Genomic DNA, 22,164 nt, shown 5'->3' with positions numbered 1-22,164 from the left:
GCTATGCATTTTCATATTGTTCTTTTTCAGCTTTAGGCCATCAAATTTCTTTGCAAAAAAAAGAAAGCATCAGATTTACAACTTTAACTCATCATTAAAAACAGTATCATTATTCTTTAAACTGCTTCTATTTTGACACCTGAAGCAGAAAAAGTTCATATATGGTACACTGCTCTGAATAATACCATTAATTTGTGAAAACGATAATTGCAAAACTCTCGTAAGCAATCTGATGATTTAACAATTAATTGTAACCTAATAATATGTTGCATTTGTCTGCTTCAGATGATGTAACGGATAAAGTTTGTTGAATTGTAATATCTGCTTTTTGTCAGACCTCCAGAGTTTTAAAACTCTCTGCTTTAATACTTTTTTTATATTACTGAGCTTCTGAAATCATTGCAAAAATATTTGAGGCCGCAAATAAATATTCTGCTTTCAAAAGTCAGTAGAATTGAACTTCATTAAATGCCTCAAATTCAGTTCAAATTGGTTAAATGGATGTGTAACGAGAGCATTTCCACGTTTACCATGTATTTTAATAACGAAGTTATAGTTGGCTCCAGCCTAGAGCTTCTTCTTAACAGCAATTAAGTTTTGGTATTTTAGCCCTGAATGTATAACTTTTAAACTCATTTTGAACTGCATGGAAAGGATAACTGGGAATCTTTTCACATCTCTGTTCAATTCACCACTGACAATGTGACAGGAGTAGCAAACTGGCAAGTTGTCCTTTAATTTCTTTGTTGACATTTTATGACTCCAGTTTCAATATACACTGCCATTTGCACTTGTGCATTGAAATACCTATACTCACGAACGACTTTCTATGGCAACAAGGTGAAAGCTACATGAGCTGAACTTTGGCAAATGGGTTGCTGTGCCAAGTATTCTAGTGCCGTTTGGCCGTGCTTTTGGTTTCTTGGAACAGATATTGAATCAGCATAGCTTTGATGTGCGACGGTTTCATGTTTGCCCAGACGTGGAAGAGAAGAGCACGAAAATAAGTCAGCTTTAACATTCAGCGGTGTATTTAACAGTCTTATTTTGCTGTTGTAAATAAGGCGTTTACATTTTTCCCTTCTCTAGCTTAAACTAGCAGTTGAGAACACGCAACTTTTTTCAGGAGCGCTGTTACTTGTGCACGCTTTGCCTTCGTAGGTTGCCTTATATTGCCACTGAAAGTTGTCTGCAAGTATAATTGGCTTCTGCTTGTCAGTCGCTTGCGTGTGCTATGAAGCTAGCTCACTGAAGATGCATCACGTATACCTTTGACCAGGTGTGAGCTGTTGCTGTACTCACATCAGCAGTAGCTCAGTGGTAAATGGTTCAGGCTGTCAGTTACCCACAGTCACAATGGTCAGGGCTTCATTGACTTTGCTGCGTATTCAGATGGCTTGCAGTGGATTCACATTGGATCTTCCATGAGTTTTGCTCAGGTTCCTCCGAACTTCTGGGTTAGGGATCTTCTCTCTGAAAGAGCTCACTATAGAACTGACAATCATTTTGTGCCTTGAAAACACTGTCTGTGTGCACTAAGGTATTCTGTACACTGGATACGATGGGATAGACCATACAGAATTTGTTGCTTATAACTGTCAAGAAAACCATGCTAATTTTATCTGAAGCAATAGTTGCAGTGCCATTTTCTTTATCCTTTCCTTTTACACGTTTGTCTTGTCAACACAACATGCCTTGCAATTTCTCTTTGCAGGACAAAGTTTTTTGAAGTCGACCTGAAGCCTGTCTGCAAGCGATGCTTTGAAAAGTTTCCAAGTGATCTGAAGAAACGACTGAAGAAATCTTACGAAGTCAATTCAAAGACTAACACCTGGCAACCCTGCGCGTAAGGAGAGCAAGACAGCTTCCCCTTGCTCTGGGCAGGCTTTTAATCAACTAGTGTGCCAAGCTTACAAGAGTAATATATTTACTATATTACGCACAGTTCTCTAGTTGTCACATAGCCAGGGTTTTAAATTGTGCAACAATTCTGCATATACTTGTTGATGTTGTTTACATGTTAACAATGCTGCTGTTACTGTTGATGTCAGTGCATTTGGAATCGCCCTTTGCAAGAGGAAAAAGCTTAAATAGTATAAGTGGTGTTGCCATCATGAGCATCCTAGCATTAAAAAATGGGTGAATTCATTTGCTAAATCAAGAACCAAGAAGTCAGTAATGTGAAAACTTAAATGGAAATTTCATGCCTTCTTGAAGTTATGGCGTTCACAGTAAACCAGAAGATAAGTTGAGCCAATGATGTGCTTCCGAGAACTTCAAATTTTAAAAATGTTTGTCACTGCCACAGCACTTTTCTATTTCCTGATTTTCTTATTATAATGTTTACTGGCATCATGATGCCCTGTAAATTAAGAAACATCAGCGTAATGCTGGTCGTCTGCTGAAAGGAACGTTCGTAAGGGAATTCTACAACTCCAGTTGTCGCATTATTAATGTTGCATTATTAATGACATGCACTCTTCTGTAATTCAGACACGGCAGCATGATCACTTTGTTTTAATGCGTCTTTTGCATGTGAGATAACTGGTGCAGAAATCATCTGAAGAACATCACTGTTCTCAGAAATCCAGTCAGATACTAAGTTATTGTATCGTACCGTACCATTTAATTGTGAAGAATTTCATTTTGGAATCTCATTTTTTGGGCAAATTCTATGAACCATTCTGCATTCGTGAGTGGTCATGTTTTGCTGCTGAAACACTTCGATTGCACTAGCTTCTTGTGACTTACAAATTTTTTTTAATGTTAGCTCGTACAATTCCTACTGCCTTTTGGCTTGAATTTCAGCTACATGTTTATTTGAAAATTATTACTTTTGTTTTTTAGAGCCCCTTTATATGAGGCTAATAAGGTATACATGACTGTTTTGTTCTTTGTCTCAATTTAAGCTTCTACATATTTTGCAGAATGCTTGAGACAAGTTTAAGCCACTATCTAGTCCTTTACGCAAAGAACAACTTGACCAATTCATTCTGATATACACCAAGGTCCTATGCCCCTCAAATTCATGCATCAAAGTTGCTTGGTGTTTGTCAAGAGGCCAGCATGACTTTGTCTTAAAGTGGCCAGTGTTTTAAAAGGTGCATTTTACACGTCCTGCTGCGAGGGCAGTTGTGTTTTCTTGCTCGTCACGCACAAATCTGGCTTGTGACTCAGCAGCAAATCTTAGCAGTTTATATATTTATCTTCGTGTAGATCATTTGTTCTTACTGTGTAATCGCTACCACCTCTTTCGATAACTTCGAGCATTTTCCATCATTATCCACTCAAGCTTACCTCTGAGAGATGTTACTGCTGCTGACAGTGAATTGTCGCACTTCTTTCCTGCCTCATTCTGCCTTTCACAGCTGCATTCTTTGCAGAAAGTCCTGTAGTGTGAAGAGGCTTCTGCAATGTACTGCCACCGCAAACTGTTTCTTGTGTGCAGACTCAACTTTATGTCAAGAGTTCTACTGACATTGTTACCATCGCTTGTAAAAAGTTGTCAGCTGCTGTTCGCACGATCTGACCATGACATTTTAACCTCTATACTGCACATTTTTGTCTTTCCATTATGATACTGATGTATGCTTTGCTAACCTCACGCGAAACAGTCATATGCCTTCTTGCATTCACTGTTCAAGCTTTTCTTTTACAGCCACATATTGAGAAGATGTATACATTATTTACTCGCATAATGAACGCACTTTGTTTAAAAAAAAAAGAAGAGATGCAAAGTTCAAGGATGCATTGGTTGAGCAAATTTTTTTTCCAGCAACCACTAAGTCTAACCTACAGTGCACTAAGGTTGTGTCTGAAAACCAGCTACCAACAAATCATAGACGGAATTTACGGGAATGGGCCATATTTATGTTCTCACATTGAAAACATGCATTCGGAATCAGAATTTATGCGCAAAGAGTTCACATTTCTGGCCATCTCTTCGGCAGCTTCAACTTCAATAGCATCGTCCCATAACAGCTGGTCCTTGGTGGCGTCAGGCAAGTTTACAATGCCAGTTCGCTTTATGCTTTTGATGACAGTGTAGTCAGAAATAATGCTCCACAACTCTAGGACACCCGTGCCCAACAGTTCCAACGGGGCCCACTTAATCTTGCCTACTGGCCTCGGAGGATAATCACCCTCGGCTGCATGAAGTGCATTGCCCAGCCGCTGCTCACCTTGAAGTCCACACTTCCTGGCAAATCAGTGCGCTTCATTCTGTATCATTTCAATGGATACCAATAGATGACACGATGTATCTTGCTGGTAGCCTTTAGCTTTTCGTGCTGCCGTCTCCAGCAGCGGATGCCTACTCCATCAACGCTGAAGTGCCTTCTTAAGGTGCGCTTGCCATTCTCCAAAGCATATTCATCAGCTTTGTGCTTGAAACCGGCGGTGTAACTTGCCTCAATGCGACGCATACCAACACTCCAGTCACTCCACAGATGTGTCAACATGACCAACGACTGCACTGAACTGACAAAGAAAATATTGAGAAATACCGGCTTTTTGCAGACAATGCTAGGGAACATCCGGCATCATCGTCATCAGTCGAAATTGAAACCATGCCTCCCGGTGCTGAGTTGCAGGCGCAATCATTATGCAGGGGAAAAAGTATGTGAATATTAAAAGTGACCAATCGGGAAGATGCATTCATTATGCGAGTGATATGGTAGTTTTATTTTTCTCTGAAGTTATTATAATTATTGATTGAGTTTAGAAATGGTGGAGCAGAAGGTTCTATAAGAACTGTGTAAACTGCCTTTCAGCTTTTTATCTGCCTATAAAATTCCAGTTGACTATGTTGCAACCTTTCCTAGTGGTCACAACCTGCAAAGCATGACTTTTGAAATGAGTTAGTTTTATTGATTTGCTTATGGTCATCACTGATTGCACATGTGCTTGCTTATTCCATGCACACAAACAAGGAAATAGATGCTCGAATTGTTTATTTATGATAGCTAACTAAGTTTACATGGTAATAAGTTCATATAGCTACAAAGGCATCAGAAGCGTTAATAGTTTCCACAAGGGTACCTATAAATATAACGCACAATGTATATTGTTATCACCTGTGCCTTATTAGATAACAGGTCTATTTATACCACTGTTATCGTTTACACTGTGCATTTTGTTGAAGCATTTAACTTGATGCTGCACATTGTTACACTAAAATCAAAATGCTGATATGCATCCTCTGTCTAGGAGCCGGGACAGTTCCTGACACTTAGTTTCTGGAATGGGTTGGCTTTTAGCTTTTCCCTCACCTTAACGCACTTCAAGTGTTTTAATAGCACCCACATTTGTCCATCAGATGCTTTATCTATACTGAACACAGCCTCAAATAGCTAGCTTTGTAAAAGCCAATGCTTGTCTCCGCAGCATTAGTCGCCTCGCATATTTTAGAAGTGGCTGTCTTGTGTGAAGCTTGGTAAGCACAAATATCCTACTAGGAATATACCACCATGTAAGAACAAACATTTAGCACTGTTGTCATTGATATTGTCACACATTTTTATTCTAATGGAAAAGCTTGTAATGCCATGATTATTCATTGTGCCTGTCAAGGTTTATCACCTGACTGCTTCATTACAGCGCATCATATTGCAATAGGTGCCTTTGTTAAATGTGTCCATGTGTACTAACTTGTCGTAGACAGTGCTGTTTAACATACTGTTAGAACATGTTTTATGTCTGTTGTCAATGCTTGTATAGATTTGTAGCAACTACGTGCCACTTTGTTTTGCGAGGATAATAAAGCTACTCTGTTTTAAACTGATGTGTATTGGTGGAGGTGAGATAAGCAATTTTTTTCATACTGTATGGTTGCAGGTGCACATTCTTCTTGATTTGCAAGATAGTGTGTGACAGCCTACAGTTAATCTGCATGCCAAGATAATGGCTACTGTTTGCTCGTTGTGCCTGTCTACTGTATATCGGTAAGTTCAGTGGCTTCCCATGAACAAAAATAATTTGTCATGGTTTCTACCATCACATCAAATTGAAATACAAACACTGCTACATTCGGCTTTGAACACATACTGTACAGTATAACCACATCTTTGAATAACTGCTGCACATTTGCAATTTAATTAAGGGGCTTGTGTCAGCTTCCTTGTTCTCGACCACTTACTATATGGTGTTTTGTGATGCGCTCAGACAAGCCCCTAAGCTACCTCTTATAACTTAAAAAACTAACACATGCTCCTCTCTGGGCTCTTCCATCTATTCTTCACATATGACGCCTAAAGTTACTGTATTATTAAAAAGAGAAGTCCACCTGTCGCAACATTGGCTCGTGCTTTTACCTTGTTGTCGTTTTGCTCATCGTATATGCAAAGGTAGCATATATACAGTAACTTTAGGCGACGTGGAAGAGCGAGAGGCTGCTCCTCGCTTGTGTGTCTTGCCAACACCACCTCCCACTCAGTCAAACTATTTCATCTCGTAAGGCGTGTTATGTACTGCACACGCGGCGGTAGTGGCTAGTTGCCAAAAGGGGAGGTGGTCTAGTTGACGTTTTCAAACAAGAGCGCCCCCCCACCCCCAACATGACGTTCGCTACTCGAGAAGAGAAGTACTCGGCGAGGAGGGGAGATCGCCTGTGGACACGGAGGGAGAAGCACATGGTACTTGACTCCACCGCCACTGCCGGAGGATCGCTTGTGCCAACCAATCGGCACGCGCTACAACGTACGTTCCCTAACCTTTATTATATGGGCACTCCAGGCGCATTTCCGCCGTTGCCGTGATGTCCCGTATAGCCCGAGACACATGGTACGGTTTTGGGTGCGATCCGTCGTACGACCATTCGCATCGGCAGCCGCACTCAACAGGTTCTCAACAGAATCAGCCGCATGCGGCGCCGAATCGCACGCCGCGCATGCGACCAACTTGTTGAAATTGTGCGACTGCCGCGTCGGTCGGACGACCACAGGCAATGACAGCGCCGGTAGCGTTAACGTTATGGCCACGTGGTAGGCGGGGCCGGCGAGCGAGCACCTTTTTTCTACTGCTTTCAACAAAGCTTCCTTACTTTTTGGTCCTAGTTCAATAATCAGCCTAACGGGAACCTCGTCTAGCCCTGTGGCTGTGCGCTTAGGAATTTTCTCTTCGGCTTTCTTCCAGTTGAAATTTGTCAGCACCAGCTCCTTTTCCATTTGATTCTCTTTCATGCACTTCTTTTCTTTAAATACAACCTTGTCATTGCCTTGGAAAGATTCGGCTGTTATTTTTCGGATGTAATTTAATACCGCTTCCCCTTCCAGTTTGTTTCCATCCTCGTCTAGGATATGTTGTTGTATTGTTCCTGCCTAATAATTGTATGTGGTTCCAAAATATTCTAGGTGCGGCCTTCTTTTTCTCACGTATTTCTGACAACCAAAGTTCACTTTCACCTTTTATCTTTGCTTGCACCACTATTTGAACCACAGACTTTTTCTCCCGGCATATTTCCCATTTACTGGCTACTTCATCCTGTGGCAATTGCGCCTTCTTTGCCTGCCTGTGCTCTCGGGTGCTTTCTGTCTTTCGGCGATCGCTTCTCGTATCGGTTTCTTTCTTCCTTTCCAACGAACATGTTGTTTTTCTTTCCGTATTTTTGTCATTATTACACTTATATGCTCACTATATTCCCACAGACCCGCCGTGGTTGCTCAGTGGCTATGGTGTTGGGCTGCTGAGCACGAGGTCGCGGGATCGAATCCCGGCCACCGCGGCCGAATTTCGATGGGGGCGAAATGCGAAAACACCCGTGTGCTTAGATTTAGGTGCACGTTAAAGAACCCCAGGTGGTCAAATTTTCCGGAGTCCTCCACTACGGCGTGCCTCATAATCAGAAAGTGGTTTTGGCACGTAAAACCCCAAATATTATTATATTCCCACTTTTTATTTGGCCAAGTTCTTCGTCGACTCTTGTGACTGTATTTGTTATTTGTTCAGCGTTCAAATTCGGACTGGCCATTTTGCACCCCTTGCTCTTTCCCAACTACCTATCCCATTTTCAAAATTATGCGTTTATGGTCACTCCCTATGCTGCTATACCATTGCTATGCTGCTCGTCAATGACCATTTCTCTCAACTTATCATGAATTCATTCTGTCATCAGACAATAATCAATGGTTGATTGCCGGTCTACCGCTTCCCACGTGATCTGCCCTTCACACTTGGGCCCTGTATTCACAATAACGAGGTTATGTTGCTCACAAAGGTCTAGCATTGACTTCTCGTTGTTGTCGGTATAGCCATCTAGATTCTGTATGTGGGAATTCATGTCACCTAATAGGATAATTTCGGCATCATTCCTTAAGCCCTCAATATCAGCACTTATGCATTCCACTAACTCTTTTTGATTCTTGTCTGTGGCTGTGGTATTGGGCTGCTAGCACGAGGTCGCGAGACCGAATCGCAGCCACGGCGGCCGCATTTCGATGGGGGCGAAATGCGAAAACACCGGTGTACTTAGACTTAGGTGCACGTTAAAGAACCCCAGGTGGTCGAAATTTCTGGAGTCCCCCACTACGGCGTGCCTCATAATCAGAAAGTGCTTTTGGCACGTAAAATCCCACAATATAACTTAATTTGATTCTTCTGTGTGGAATTATTTCAGGTCCACAAATACGTTACGCCAAGCCAAGTTTTCTCCCACTCATTGTACCTGATAACCAAAGATTCTCTTGAAATTTTGAATTTACTCTTTTCCATTTGGTTCCCTGATGGATGAGCAATTTCTGACTCCCCCTACCCTTTGTTTGCGACTTAGTTATGTTGCACCCTTCCCAAACATAATCCTCAATCAGTGGCGGCTCTTTCGAGTCTTTTAAGATGCGTTTCTGTAAGCGCGTACACCCCTATTTGTTCTCTATTTAACTGCTCCTCAATCCCTGCCCACTTTTCCTTCCTTCTGCCGCGCTGCATGTTGATGTAGCCTATTGCATGGCGAGCTCTCTTTCTTGTTTTCTTCCTTTTTCTGTTAGTGACGGCGATGCCATTCCGAGGTTCCCCTATAGGGGACCTTCTTCATTACTACCTACTATGGCCTCCTGAGCGCCCGTGGGCCCCCTAAAAAGCACGAGCGCGACCAGCAAGTCGCCAGCCCACTTCTCGTCCAAGCCTATAATTGAAGTGGATCCCGTCTCGTTCAAAACCACCACACCTTCACTGTTTACTTCGACAACCTGAAAACATTTTTCTCGGCTCATTTTCCATATCACCTCATTAGCAGCCACTACATACGGCTCTTTGTACGTGACTGTCACGTACACACCACGATCTGCACCTGAGCGGACAGCTTGCGCAAGTCGTCCACCCCCTTTGCCAAGCGCTGGGCTAGTCCTTCCTGTCCCTTTTCTGTTCAGGACGTCATTTAGTCCACCTACTACTATGACAAGGTCGCGCAAGTGGGCATTTTCCGCAAGCTTTGCTTTTGCTCACTCCATGACATAACCCAGTGTCCGCCCTAGAAATGTCCTCACCGCCACTCTTTTATCGCCTTTCACCCTCTCCACAATTGCTTCTGAGCACTTAGCCAGGTTTGAGTCGCCGGCGATAATCACAATTTCACTCTCTCCTACCTCTGCCTACTTCCCTTTGTCCTTTAACGCGTGATTAGGGCTTGACAAGAGACATTGATCCCTGCGCTCCTGCTTTTTGTGTGTGGCGGCCTCAAGGTAGATGCCACTGTTTCCAGCTACCTCCTCCCCACGTTGCACGCATTCCACGGGCTTTGCTGACACTCCCTCTCCTGTTACGTCGGGGGACGGCGTTCCATTGTCACGACCATCCTCGTTCACAATGGTGGCACTGTTCAGCTTTTCCTGGGCTGCTTGAAGTCTCTTTTTTCCCCTACCTTCCGTGCATCACGCTCCATATTTAGCTCATTTTTGGGCTCTTCGACCTGTTTGAAAAGCTCATCCTGGAAAGCCTCTATTTTCTTCAGCCTAGCATCGACATCACAGTGTGTGCCGATTGACTCGATTCCCTCTACATTCTCATCCGACCCCTCGTCTGCCTTGAGGGACCCCCCGCACACTGCCCGCTTTCCCGGCTTTCTTGCCATGTATTGCACGGCTTTTTCTAATGCAAATACTATACTATAATACTGCAGAGCACTTGCCTTCTGGCAAAAACCGATATGCACAGGACCTAAATCCTTAAAATGCCGCAAAGTAATTCTCACCAATGTTTTAAAAACAATCAATGCCGCACAGACTTAAGGTATGACACGTTTTCGCACGTGTTCAACCCCGCGGCCACGTTCTCACTTTCCTACCAAATCAATATTCCCGATACCAAAGCACACGCAATAAAACCACTAATAGCTATAGTCTTTCCACTTCCAAACTACTATTTAAAGGCTATAAAGACTTAACGTGTACGCGGGTGTGGACGTGTTGAAGCACGTGGCGCGAAAGGACGCGCTGACTACCCTGCAAAACCAAATATACACGAAACACATCCGCACACACGAAAACAGAGAGAGAAAAAAAAGAAAACTAACCAATTATTATTTAAAGGCTGAAAAAAACGCAAATCAAAAACAGAAGCAAGCTCAAAGCATGCAAAAAAAACTTATGATTTCGTCGCCGCCACCGAGCCCTAAAAAGCATGTCCATTCGCCACAAGCCGCCTCTTCGCCGAAACAGCGGGCGAGTCTCCTCTTCAGACATGATCACCTTGTTGCAATGTTTTTAGATGAAGTCTAAGAACGTTGCCTTCATGTGAGGACGACGCATTCAGTGACACGCCCAGCGCAACTTAGCCGGCGAAGAGGGGGGATGCCAAGATGTCACATAACGCTGACGTAATTTCCTAAATGCGTCCTCCTGCTCACTTCTCTCTAAGCTGTTCTCGATCATAACCCTCAGCGCCGAGCGCCTTTGAATGATCCGTCTACGTACATGACATCTTAAACTTGCATTTTGCAAAACTTTTAAAGAGTGCCGCGCAACGTACTTTTAGCGTGGCACTTTCTTATTTATTTATTTTTGAAGAAGAAGATGTTTATTTTCGAACAATCATGTACAGATTTTCCGTGGACGCTGGCGAAAAGGCAAATAAATGTCTGACAAAGCACCAGCTATACCCATAAGCACGAATACTCAGTGAGAATAACAAAAGAAGAGAACAGTAAAAAAATGGCAATTCGTAGTTTAAAAAGTTAAAAAGTAGTGGAAACCACATATAACTGCAAGGATACACAATGTATGTAGAATATGGTGACCTCAACAGTAGCTATATATATATACAAACACTGTAGAGGATATGATGAGCAATATTGAAAACATGACAACAATTCCGTACAACAAAGGTGATCATTTGCCTACCCAGTCCGTCCCTACTGAAATTCGCACGCTTTCCTTCATTGTTTGGAAAAAAAAATATGTAGCATGTATTAACAGAAAGCTGGATCGTGATTTCCTCGACCGGGATTGGCTTCTTTGCACAAGGCGCAGAAGAACCAATCGCAATGGAGGAATTGGATCCCGATCAGGCTTGATCACGATCGAAAATGCCCGTGTGACTATAGAGGGTATTGTCAAGTAGTCGTGACGGTGAAGAAAGCAGCAAAACTGGAAATGACGAAACTAGCGTTTTATTGGGCGAACTTGTGCTCTCAAAAACAGCCTACACTCAAAGAACGGCGACAGCGGCGAACACAGTCGGCGAACGTCGAAAATCTGATCAGCGGGTCAAGCGCGTCGGCTTCCAGAGTAATCACTGGTGTCCGTGTGTCTCCCAGAAAGTTCTACACCATTCGCGTCGCGCATACATGAAATCAGGTTACACAAGGTTCGGTGACAATAGACAGCGAATAGAACTATCGTTCTATCCTAGCGTTCGGTGTGTCTTCTTAATGTTCCTGTCTGTGTCCTTTTTTGCGTGCGAGTGCAATGTCCCCTTATACGAAGAACCATCGATAACTTCCGAGAAACTTCCGATACATGCAGGCGTATCCTGCGCTGTGCGATAACATTTGTTAGGCGGTGAAACGTGGTCACCCGATAAACAAGTACACGTGTCAGTACAAATTTTGCGCCTCCACTCGATGGTTGCCAGCATTTCTACACGCGTGCACTCAAACTGGCAGTTGCATGATTATTACAATAATTACATATATTGCCGCGTATCCATGGTGTCTGCATTTCATGGCACTTGGTAGAAAGCTGTCAGACACCACAGTTTTCTGGAAACTTTTGGAGAACGAAATGCCAAACATTTTAGCCATAAATGCCATCTTATACAATATGGCAAGCACATACCCAAGGGAGGGCCCGACCGCCCCCCCCCCCCTTCTGCTTCTGAAATTGAGCGGCATACCCTCCCCACCCACGCCACCATTCCTCACACACATTCCTTAAGCGCCGACAAATGAATCTATTCATCGGTCAACATTTTGCTGCCTTTTACAGCGAAAGCTGTATATGACTAACCTTCCGTAGTTTTTTCGGCGTCCGTCAGAAAAAATCATCATGTGGGTCGATCTTGGTGATAGTGCAGAAAGGGTCCAAGCTCAATGGCGGATACCCCTGTGCACGGGCTCGGGAACCAGTAACGCACCCTTCGAAATCTTCGGGAGGGACCCAAGTATCCGGAGCGCTCAACGCCTGCTTCACCTCCGCCGCGGGTGGGCCCCGTGTTGCACTATCTTCGGGATCGGCCAGCGTATGGGTAGTGTTTAATGCCTACTTCCCCTCCGCCGCGGGTCGGCCCGGCATTGCACTACCATCGGGATCGGCCCACGTATGGGGAGTACTCAACGCCGGCTTCACCTTTGCCGCGGGTCCGTCCGGCATTGCACTACCTTCGGGCCGACCCGCGGCGGAGGTGAAGCACTTTGCTTTTCGTTTGAGAGTTTTAACAGTCGTCAGCTCTCGCTGCTATTCCGTCTTCACGGAGTGGAATGGTTCTCAATTTTTTCACTCTTTTTGGATGGCGACAGTTATCGGCACCTCCTGGGGTGTGAAGGTCAGTTTTCTCATCGATTCGGTGCCCGCGCGATTAATTCGAGATGAGTTCAGTTGTCACCATCTATTCAACGATCACGCGCATCGCTGTTGCTTCGTTACTTCAACCTTCTTTGTTTAGATTGATCCAGGGACCAGGAAAGGAATTCGGTTCGTAGTAAGCTGGTCTGTATTCTCGTGGAACGAGAAATATTCAGTTTTCTTCATTATTTCCTCGAGTGACGGCTCGCCGCGACGCTGGCAGATCCTCGGAACCATATAGCCTCCCGTCTGTATACTTACATACTGTAATTAACATAGGACGTAACAATAATAAGCTGATTTGATATGATTTGATTCGATATGGGTTAGATAAGGTGGGAAATAAAACAATGCGAAACAGCGTCCATCATCAGACCCTGCAATAACCTTAAACCCATAATCAATATGACTGTCACCCTTTACCTCGTCTGGTTTTTTCCATAATTGTACAGCACTTTTCGTGAAAAATTGGCAACTGGAAACAAGAGTCGCAAGGAGTTGAGAAATTAAGCGATCTACTAAGGGAGAGATCCAAGGCAACGGCCAAACAAGAAACGCAAGCGAAAATTAACAAATTTAACTGTTGTTTGTGAAAATATTTATGGATCAACATCTTTAAAAAAAAAAAGGAAGTAGAGAAAACGCAGCAGAAAGTGGAGAATGATTCCGTGTGTCTTGAACGACGCTTCTACAGTTATCAGTAGAGCCATGACAGAGCCACTTCTCTGCGGGTGCTAATGTGGGTGTTTTTCTAATCTTCCGGCGGTGGCCGCAATGTACGTCTTGTTAGATACGGACCCTTTTCCTCACATCACTCGAGTTCACAAGACCACATACAATCGCCGTCGCACCCAATTAAGGTGCGCAGAAGCGCATCTAACACGTTCCCAGAGCTGTCGGACAAGATGGCGAACCCCACCTCGTGCGCCGCACGTGGACCTATTGTCAGACTGCTCGACTCTTCCCGAAAGTGCAACGGGATCCAGGCACGGTTCTAGGTAATCTGCGTCCCTAGCGAAGTTGTTTCGCATCTCTCAAAGCTCGCTCGAAAACAACCCGTATCCCCTCGCTGAGCGTTTGCAAACCCGGAGGCAACGCCATGCCAAGTCACCCCTCGGACCATGGAGCCCTTGGAGCGACGCCCCTGAGCCGACTGTGACGGCACTTGCACGAGCGCCTACCATTGGAGGAAAATGACGACACCTGAGCTGGCTCGACGATTGGCCGAAAATGACGTGACCCCGAGACACCGAAGGGGTTAAAATCGGGAGACGTAAAACGTAAACACGTAAAAACGTAAACAACTTAATAATAATAATAATAATAATAATAATAATAATAATAATAATAATAATAATAATAATAATAATAATAATAATAATAATAATAATAATAATAATAATAATAATAATAATAACAATAACAATAGTAATCATCATCATCATTGCCCACTGCAGGGCAAAGGCGTCTCCCATACTTCTCCAACTACCCCGGTCATGTACTAATTGTGGACATGTTGTCCCTGCAAACTTCTTAATCTCATCCGCTCACCTAACCTTCTGCCGCCCCCTGCTACGCTTCCCTTGGAATCCAGTCCGTAACCCTTAATGACCATCGGTTATCTTCCCTCCTCATTACATGGCCTGCCTATGCCTCTCCCCCCATTTCTTTTTCTTGATTTCAACTAAGATGTCCTTAACTCGCGTTTGTTCCCTCACCCAATCTGCTCTTTTCTTATCCCTTAACGTTACACCTATAATTCTTCTTTCCATAGCTCGTTGCGTCGTCCTCAATTTAAGCAGAACCCTTTTCGTAAGCCTCCAGGTTTCTGCCCCGTACGTGAGTACTGGTAAGACACAGCTGTTGTACACTTTTCTCTTGAGGGATAGTGGCAACCTGCTGTTCATGATTTGAGAATGCCTGCCAAACGCACCCCAGCCCATTCTTATTCTTTTGGTTATTTCAGTCTCATTATCCGGATCCGTGGTCACTACCTGCCCTAAGTAGATGTATTCCCTTACCACTTCCAGTGCCTCGCTACCTATTGTAAACTGCTGTTCTCTTCCGAGACTGTTTTCTGCAGATTAATTTTCAGACCTACCCTTCTGCTTTGCCTCTCCAGGTCAGTGAGCATGCATTGCAATTGGTCTCCTGAGTTACTAAGCAAGGCAATATCATCAGCGAATCGCAAGTTGCCAAGGTATTCTCCATCAACTTTTATCCCCAATTCTTCCCACTCCAGGTCCCTGCATAACTCCTGTAAACATGCTGTGAATAGCATAGGAGAGATCGCATCTCCCATGTCTGACGCCTTTCTTTATTGTGATTTTGTTGCTTTCTTTATGGAGGACTACGGTGGCTGTGGAGCCGCTATAGATATCTTTCAGTATATTTACATACGGCTCATTTACACCCTGATTCCGTAATGCCTCCATGACTGCTGAGGTTTCGACTGAATCAAACGCTTTTTCGTAATCAACGAAAGCTATATATAAGGGTTGGTTATATTCCGCACATTTCTCTATCACCTGATTGATAGTGTGAATATGGTCTATTGTTGAGTAGCCTTTACGGAATCCTGCCTGGTCCTGTAGTTGACAGAAGTCGAAGGTGTTCCTGATTCTATTTGCGATTACCTTAGTAAATACTTTGTAGGCAACGGTCAGTAAGCTGATCGGTCTATAATTTTTCAAGTCTTTGGCGTCTCCTTTCTTATGGATTAGGATTGTGTTAGCGTTCTTCCAAGATTCCGGTACGCTCGAGGTCATGAGGTACTGTGCATATAGGGTGACCAGTCTTTCTAGAACAATGTTCCCACCATCCTTCAACAAATCTGCTGTTACCTGATCCTCTCCAGCTGCCTTTACCCTTTGCATAGCTCCCAAGGTGTTCTTCACTTCTTCCGGCGTTACTTGTGGGATTTCAAATTCCTCTAGACTATTCTCTCTGACATTATCGTCGTGGGTGCTACTGGTACTGTATAAATCCCTATAGAACTCCTCAGCCACTTGAACTATCGCATACATCTGATTCTTGCCTATTCCTAGTTTCTTCGTCGCTGCTTTTAGGCTTCCCCCGTTCCTGAGAGCATGTTCAATTCTATCCATATATATATATATATATATATATATATATATATATATATATATATATATATATATATATATATATATATATATATATATATATATATATATATATATATATATATATATATATATTTCTATAATTCTTCCAGAGATAATTCAAAAAACGCTACTAGAAATCTTTATTTCACATTCTCGCTTGTTCACTTCTTGGCAGTGTTCTTCCTGCGCTTCTGTCATGCGCGAGTCCATTCGATGTGGTTTGCCACATCAACTCCTTTGCCACATCCTTTGCCAAGTCAAGGAGCGGTGTATCTCACAGGGCGCATACCGGTGAGATACTCCTCATTTCATTTCTCTTTTGCGGGTTCACGCGTCTCTATTGCGAATGGCGGGCATTATTCACATTTGTACTAGTAATGGTACCTCCGCCCCCAACCCCCTCATTTTCATAGAAAAGTTATCTTGGGTTGGGGGGCCGCCGCCGAAAGAAATCATGGGTACATGCCTGCAATATGGGCATGAATGTGGTAGCGCCTAACTGACCAGTTAACCGTAACATGTGCGTACAAGAACGCGGCTTTCAAAGCAATTTGTGTGGTTGATAATTATTGATTTATTTGGATGTTTTCAACTAATAGGCTTTTCCAGAAACAAGTTGTTAAAGTAAAAACAGGAACAGCGCTACACAGGACGAGCGAGTAAAGAGCACAGGACAGAGCGCTCTGTCCTCTGCTCTTTACTCGCTTGTCCTGTGTGGCGCTGTTCCTCTTTTTATCCTGAAGATGAACCAACCAGCCCCTTTCAACACAATGTTAAAGTGGTAGATAATTGAAGGATGATAACATGGGGTGATACGAGGTAATTCCGACAATGAATCATTCTCCAAGTGTGTGTGGGCATGCAGTCAGAAGCATGTATACCAACAAAATCGCCCCTTCTGGAGTTTCTGCTATTGGACACCAGTCAATACAGTTACAATAGAATCTCCACTCCCTTAAAATGTACTTGTGCTGAACGAGTTGATTTCACTGGAGGAGTAGCCCTCTTGTCGGGTTGTGCACAGAGGAGAGAGGGGGGGGGGGGGGGGGCGTTGATGACAGTTGGTTAATGACCCAGTTTTATCCTTCCGCGACAACATCCCAAACAACCAGATTACACGGAACCAACGGTGGCGATATTTTGCAAATAACAGTACATGTTTCAAGTTGCATATCTTTCGAACCGATTTCGTCAATGCCACCAGACCTCGTGGGGCAGCTTTCTGGGACCTAAAATTGTGCTACAGTGTGGCATGATTAAATCGTACAAGGCATCAATTCGCTTTGCAGTCTTCGACGCCAGCAGACCAACTATCTCGGAGGCTGAAGGCGATGCACATCGACTGTAAGTGGTCCAAACAAATCAATCAACATCATGTATACTAATTAATTCTGTGTAAAGCGCACCTTTCACATCGCGACGTGGAGTCAAGAGAGCGTCGCGTGAGTGATGCGGAGGGAAAGAGAACCCGCGCCTTTCCGAGGCGGACGTACGCGCCTCACTCGTTCGTTATCGTATGACAAGGCGCCAGGAAAGGGTCTGTTTACCGTATCTCGGTCGTCTGCCCTACGAGATTGTGGCGCCTTGCCTCGAAGCCTCACCGGCGCGCTCTACTTAACCGGAGTTCCGCGTGTCCGCGGCTGTCGCGTGTTCCGTCGCCACGATGAACCTGTCGTTGGACTCGTCCGAGCTGTACCAGCGAAGGTCCGAGCAGCTTCGCAGGGCCGTGCAGGGTCTGTCGCTGTCAGATTCAACGTCCGACACGAAGTCGGATACGAGCGGGGACTACGCGAACGTGACGCCAACATCGAAAGGCGTCAAGGCAAATGGCGGCGCCCCGCGAACCGGCAGCGAAGAGGAACCGCCACCGTTGCCGCCGCCGCCCGCACACTTGACACTCAAGAACGCCGTGCCTTCAGCGTGAGTCTTCCGCAGTAACTCGTGCATGGTTCAGGCAACATTGCGTGTCGCCTTGAGATGTACGTGTATATGCTATTGCGCACATGTGTCAGCGCACTTTGAGGCTATCTCTGCTGTTATGTCGGCACCTCCGCAAACAGCCGGGGATCCATGGGAGAAATCTCAGCACGCACTGGTCAAACGAAGCTCGCTGGCTATGTGAGGTGGAGTTAACGTATACGCGACAGCGTGTTATGCATATATTGTACGAAACACAACCTGCAGCTGTATAGAGTAAGGAACATAACAGAGTCAAGCTAAACTTACGCATAGCCAGGGGCATACGTTGCTGCATGAAGGGCTCTATTGGGCGTGGCCTTTGTCATTGTTGAAAAGAATTGAGTCGTCTACGACTGAACACCAGTCAACGACCGACATGAAGAAAAAAGGAGAGCTCGCGCGCGAGTTAGATAGATAGATAGATAGATAGATAGATAGATAGATAGATAGATAGATAGATAGATAGATAGATAGATAGATAGATAGATAGATAGATAGATAGATAGATAGATAGATAGATAGATAGCTCCTACGAGACAGCGCCTATTTAATTTTCTCAAAATTAATTTCAACCTGCTATATAGCCGCCTATCAATCTTGCTGCAAAAGCCAAAGCTCGTAAACGCGAACCGTGAAAACTAATTATCGCAAGGATAGAATTGACGTCTTCACGCTATATACGACGGTGTGTAAAATCAGCAATTTGGGCAAGGCTACGCGGTACGCTATACAGCGACGACCACGCATAATTAATTATGCAGCTTTAACCGGCTCCTAGCTTCAAGGTCTAAACGTCTGTAAGAAGTCGAGCGTTCCTGGTGCTTGTCGAGACACCTCCAGCGCCTCTCGCATTTACAACTATCTGTATTAGTAACATTAATGAAGTATCTTCTTTCTGAAGTATACTCAAAGCATTTCATGTTACAGTTACGGATTATCGTTTTTCAAGAGCAACGTGGCGGAAGATTGTCAATGACTGCTTCCAACTATAAACTATTTATATGACCTTCGCGAATACCATTTGGGAAAATAAGTTACTCTGAATACTGGATCGATTTGTTTTCAACAAGTACGCTCCTATATAGCGAGCACTAAAGCCGCAGCGGCGCCTCAGATGCCTCAGCTATCCCATCGGACCTCACCGCGTCATCGTATAGCATGTATGTGGACATTGCGCAACCCCCCCCCCCCCCCCCGAAGTGGCTCTGCGATATAGTTCATATCAAACAAACCACGAAGGCGCTGTCGTATGCGTTTGCCGCGTTTCCATGGCTGTTAGTTTAGCCTACCGTGAGACGCCATTAAGATATCGCAAGGCAAAGTGGGCGGAAACACTGCGCTGTGTAACGTTCAATATGACATTCCAGCGTTCGACTAGGTAAGCGTTCTTGGGCGATGATTTAACGTACTCTCTTCGCGCGAAGACAGCATCTTTTTACCCCCCAGGGGCGAGTTTTTTCTTGTCCGTGTTTGCATGCATGCAGGAACGTTATAATGTACGTTAGCCAGAAAGTTGCGCAATTCAGTACAGCCCATAGGATAGGATAGGGAGAACTTTAATAAAGTGCCGGCAAACGACGGTTTAACGCGTCGTGACGCTGGCCAAGTGTCGACCCGAGGTTATACCCTACTCTGCACAAGCCCAGTTGGGCCCGTTTGTAGTGGGTCATGTGGCTTGTGCTTTTCGAGCGCACCCCGGGCCTGCTGGACGGCCCATAGTTGTGAGTCCTTGTCTGCAGACTGCAGTGCACCTTGAAGTTCGGGCGGGTAAGCCCATCTCTTCGTCAATGGTAAAAACCACGGCAACGGCATGCTGGGAAGCATGCACAATGAGAATTACGATTGGAACAGTAGTGGGGGTTCTTCAAAGTGCACATATGCATAGCACGGCAGACGAGCGTTTTTTGCACTCAGTCCCCATCGGAATGCGGTCGCCACGGCCAGGAATCGAGCCCGCGACCTTGTGCTCAGCAGGACAGCACCATATCCACTGAGCCATCACGGTGGTTCTCGCAAGAGAGTTCGACCCTTGGTTCGAGCGAACTTCTTCTGCAGTCATTCAGAAGCACAAGAAGTTGAGTCGGGATGACTTGTCCTCGGGCTAGTTGGTTGATACTTGATAACATTATTGTAGCGACATAAAAACAAACACAATAAACACAAGACCGGACACCAAGGGCCTAAGGTGTCCTATGTTGCGGTCTTTGTGATCGTTTTCATTTTGCGCTACAATGGCTTCATGAAGTTGAGTTAGCTGTTGGTATTCATGAAGGAGGAACATGCGCGGGAAAGTGAACAAAACAACAAAGTTATAAGGCACCCTTTTGAGTTGTCGTTTCCTTCCTTGTTCTGCCATTATGAAGTCCTTATTAGACAGCTTTAATATAGCGTACGCTATTCCATTGCGTACGCTAAAGAATAGCGGCTCGTCACTGCGCATGCGCTGAACGCTAAACGAAATAGCGGGTATAGCGGGCGTACGCAACGCAAACGAGTTTGCATTAGCGTTCTTGCGTGGTTTGCGGAGTTTGCGGGAAACATGGCGGTGGTCCCGGCTGCCCGCTTCGAATTGAATTTGGCGTTGCTTTTGTAAAATGCGCTTCGTTCGTAGCAAATGACTGTGTAAGCGGCTTTCGCTTAATCTCAGGCCGCTTCGACGACAGAGTATTATGGATAACTTCGTAGTGTTTTGGAGATCGCTTCTCGTTTCGAACGAGTCGAAGCCTAACGAAAGAAACGTTTGAGAGGTCAGCGCCACCTATCGCTACAGGCGCGAAATAGCCGCAACGACGGCATATGGCCTCAGAGATCCGAAGATATCGTCGGCCAACTAAAATTGTAGAAAATGTGCGCTGCTTAGCGTACGCTATATTATAGCGTATAGCCTACGCTATAGTTGCGTACGCTAAACTAAAATTGTCTATTATTCATATTCTAGCTCTAAATCACCTCGATAGAGACAGACAAATAAACACTAGTAAACTAACTAACAAACTAAATTGGAAGCCAAATAACTCTCACTCACTCACTCACTCACTCAATACTGCGGAGAGAAATATACTAATGTGTGTTATTGTGATTTGTCCGCCATATAGCTTCTAATGTTTTATTTGATGTACTCGATCATTTTAGTAAAATTAACTAGCCAATGTTTCAATTAATCACAGAAGTTTCAGTTAGAAATAAACCTGCCAGGCGCGTTGAGAAAATTACAAATGATGTGTTTTCAATCGGACAACGCAGGTTTTTTCTGTGTCCCAGAAAATCAACGTCTGAAAAAGGCAGCTCATCGGGCATATTTCACCCTATATATATAGTGTCTGTCACCATGAACGTCAACTATGTTACCGGAATTTACATTACAATGTGAGAAATGACTGAGCTTCCCACTTCATTTAAGGAAACTCTAATTACGCTCAATTAAAAAAAAAGACAGACAGAACACCACGAGAGGCAGATATGGTAACCTATAGCCTATTATTCTCATATACTTGAAAGCCTTAAAATACTATTTGTGACAGCGCGGTACATATGCACGCCGTATAAGCTGTCACTGATAAATAAACGAAGGGGTTTGGACTCCGATAGAGCGTCACATCGGTGCACAGTGCAGTAAGTTTCCTTTGCGGAAGATTCAGAGGTGATAATCACCGTTTTCCCCTCGACTCTCGTAGTGCTCGTGTATATGTGACCTACATAGCTGTGCCGATCGTATAACCGTTTTCATAGCGCCGGTCCTTCTTACGGAGTGCGAATGTCGTCGTGCGAGGCGCATAAAGGCGCTGCTATCTATTACGCGACATTCCCGCTTCCTCCGCTAAGGACTGTCCACAAGGTTATACTGATGGCGGCCGCCAGGAGCCCTTAAGACAGACATGCACTGCGCTCCTTGCACGTAAGTTGCATACAACGACGAAGATATGCGAATACGTTGCAGTTAATCGCTTAACTCGCGTGGCCGCTTGCTTACACAGGCTCACCTAGATTCCACCTAATGATCAATGAGTGAATGCAGATCAGTTGCCCAGCTTTTTTTTCCCTGTCCGACCATGCGTGATTTCTAGCATTAGGCGACGATCATTTCTCAC

The 22,164-nt window shown here is 44.5% G+C and overlaps 2 protein-coding genes across 6 annotated transcripts in view; both read left to right on the top strand.

The window, feature by feature from the left end:
* The window catches only part of stck (LIM zinc finger domain containing stck), a 32,667-nt gene extending 26,885 nt beyond the window's left edge, over nt 1–5,782 (top strand). For both annotated transcript variants that reach the window (XM_075681570.1, XM_075681569.1), the window contains exon 10: nt 1,715–5,782. In XM_075681570.1, coding sequence (XP_075537685.1) covers nt 1,715–1,850 — 136 coding nt within the window. In that variant the 3' untranslated portion in view covers nt 1,851–5,782. The remainder of the gene's footprint in view (nt 1–1,714) is intronic.
* Nucleotides 5,783–5,886: 104 nt separating this feature from the next.
* The window catches only part of LOC142572447 (LIM and senescent cell antigen-like-containing domain protein 1), a 31,846-nt gene continuing 15,568 nt past the window's right edge, over nt 5,887–22,164 (top strand). The window contains exon 1 of one of the 4 annotated variants that reach the window (XM_075681573.1): nt 5,887–5,942. In XM_075681573.1, the coding sequence (XP_075537688.1) occupies nt 5,902–5,942 (41 nt within the window). In that variant the 5' untranslated portion in view covers nt 5,887–5,901. Of the gene's footprint in view, nt 5,943–17,640; nt 18,038–21,867; nt 21,972–22,164 lie in introns of those variants that run through there. The other 3 variants (XM_075681572.1, XM_075681571.1, XM_075681574.1) reach the window with 3 other exon arrangements.

The sequence above is a fragment of the Dermacentor variabilis genome, chromosome 2 (genome assembly GCF_050947875.1).
Source record: "Dermacentor variabilis isolate Ectoservices chromosome 2, ASM5094787v1, whole genome shotgun sequence".
In the NCBI taxonomy this organism is placed as follows: domain Eukaryota; kingdom Metazoa; phylum Arthropoda; class Arachnida; order Ixodida; family Ixodidae; genus Dermacentor; species Dermacentor variabilis.
The sequence above is the reverse complement of the archived record's forward strand: the minus strand, read 5'-3'. Positions and strand labels throughout refer to the sequence as shown.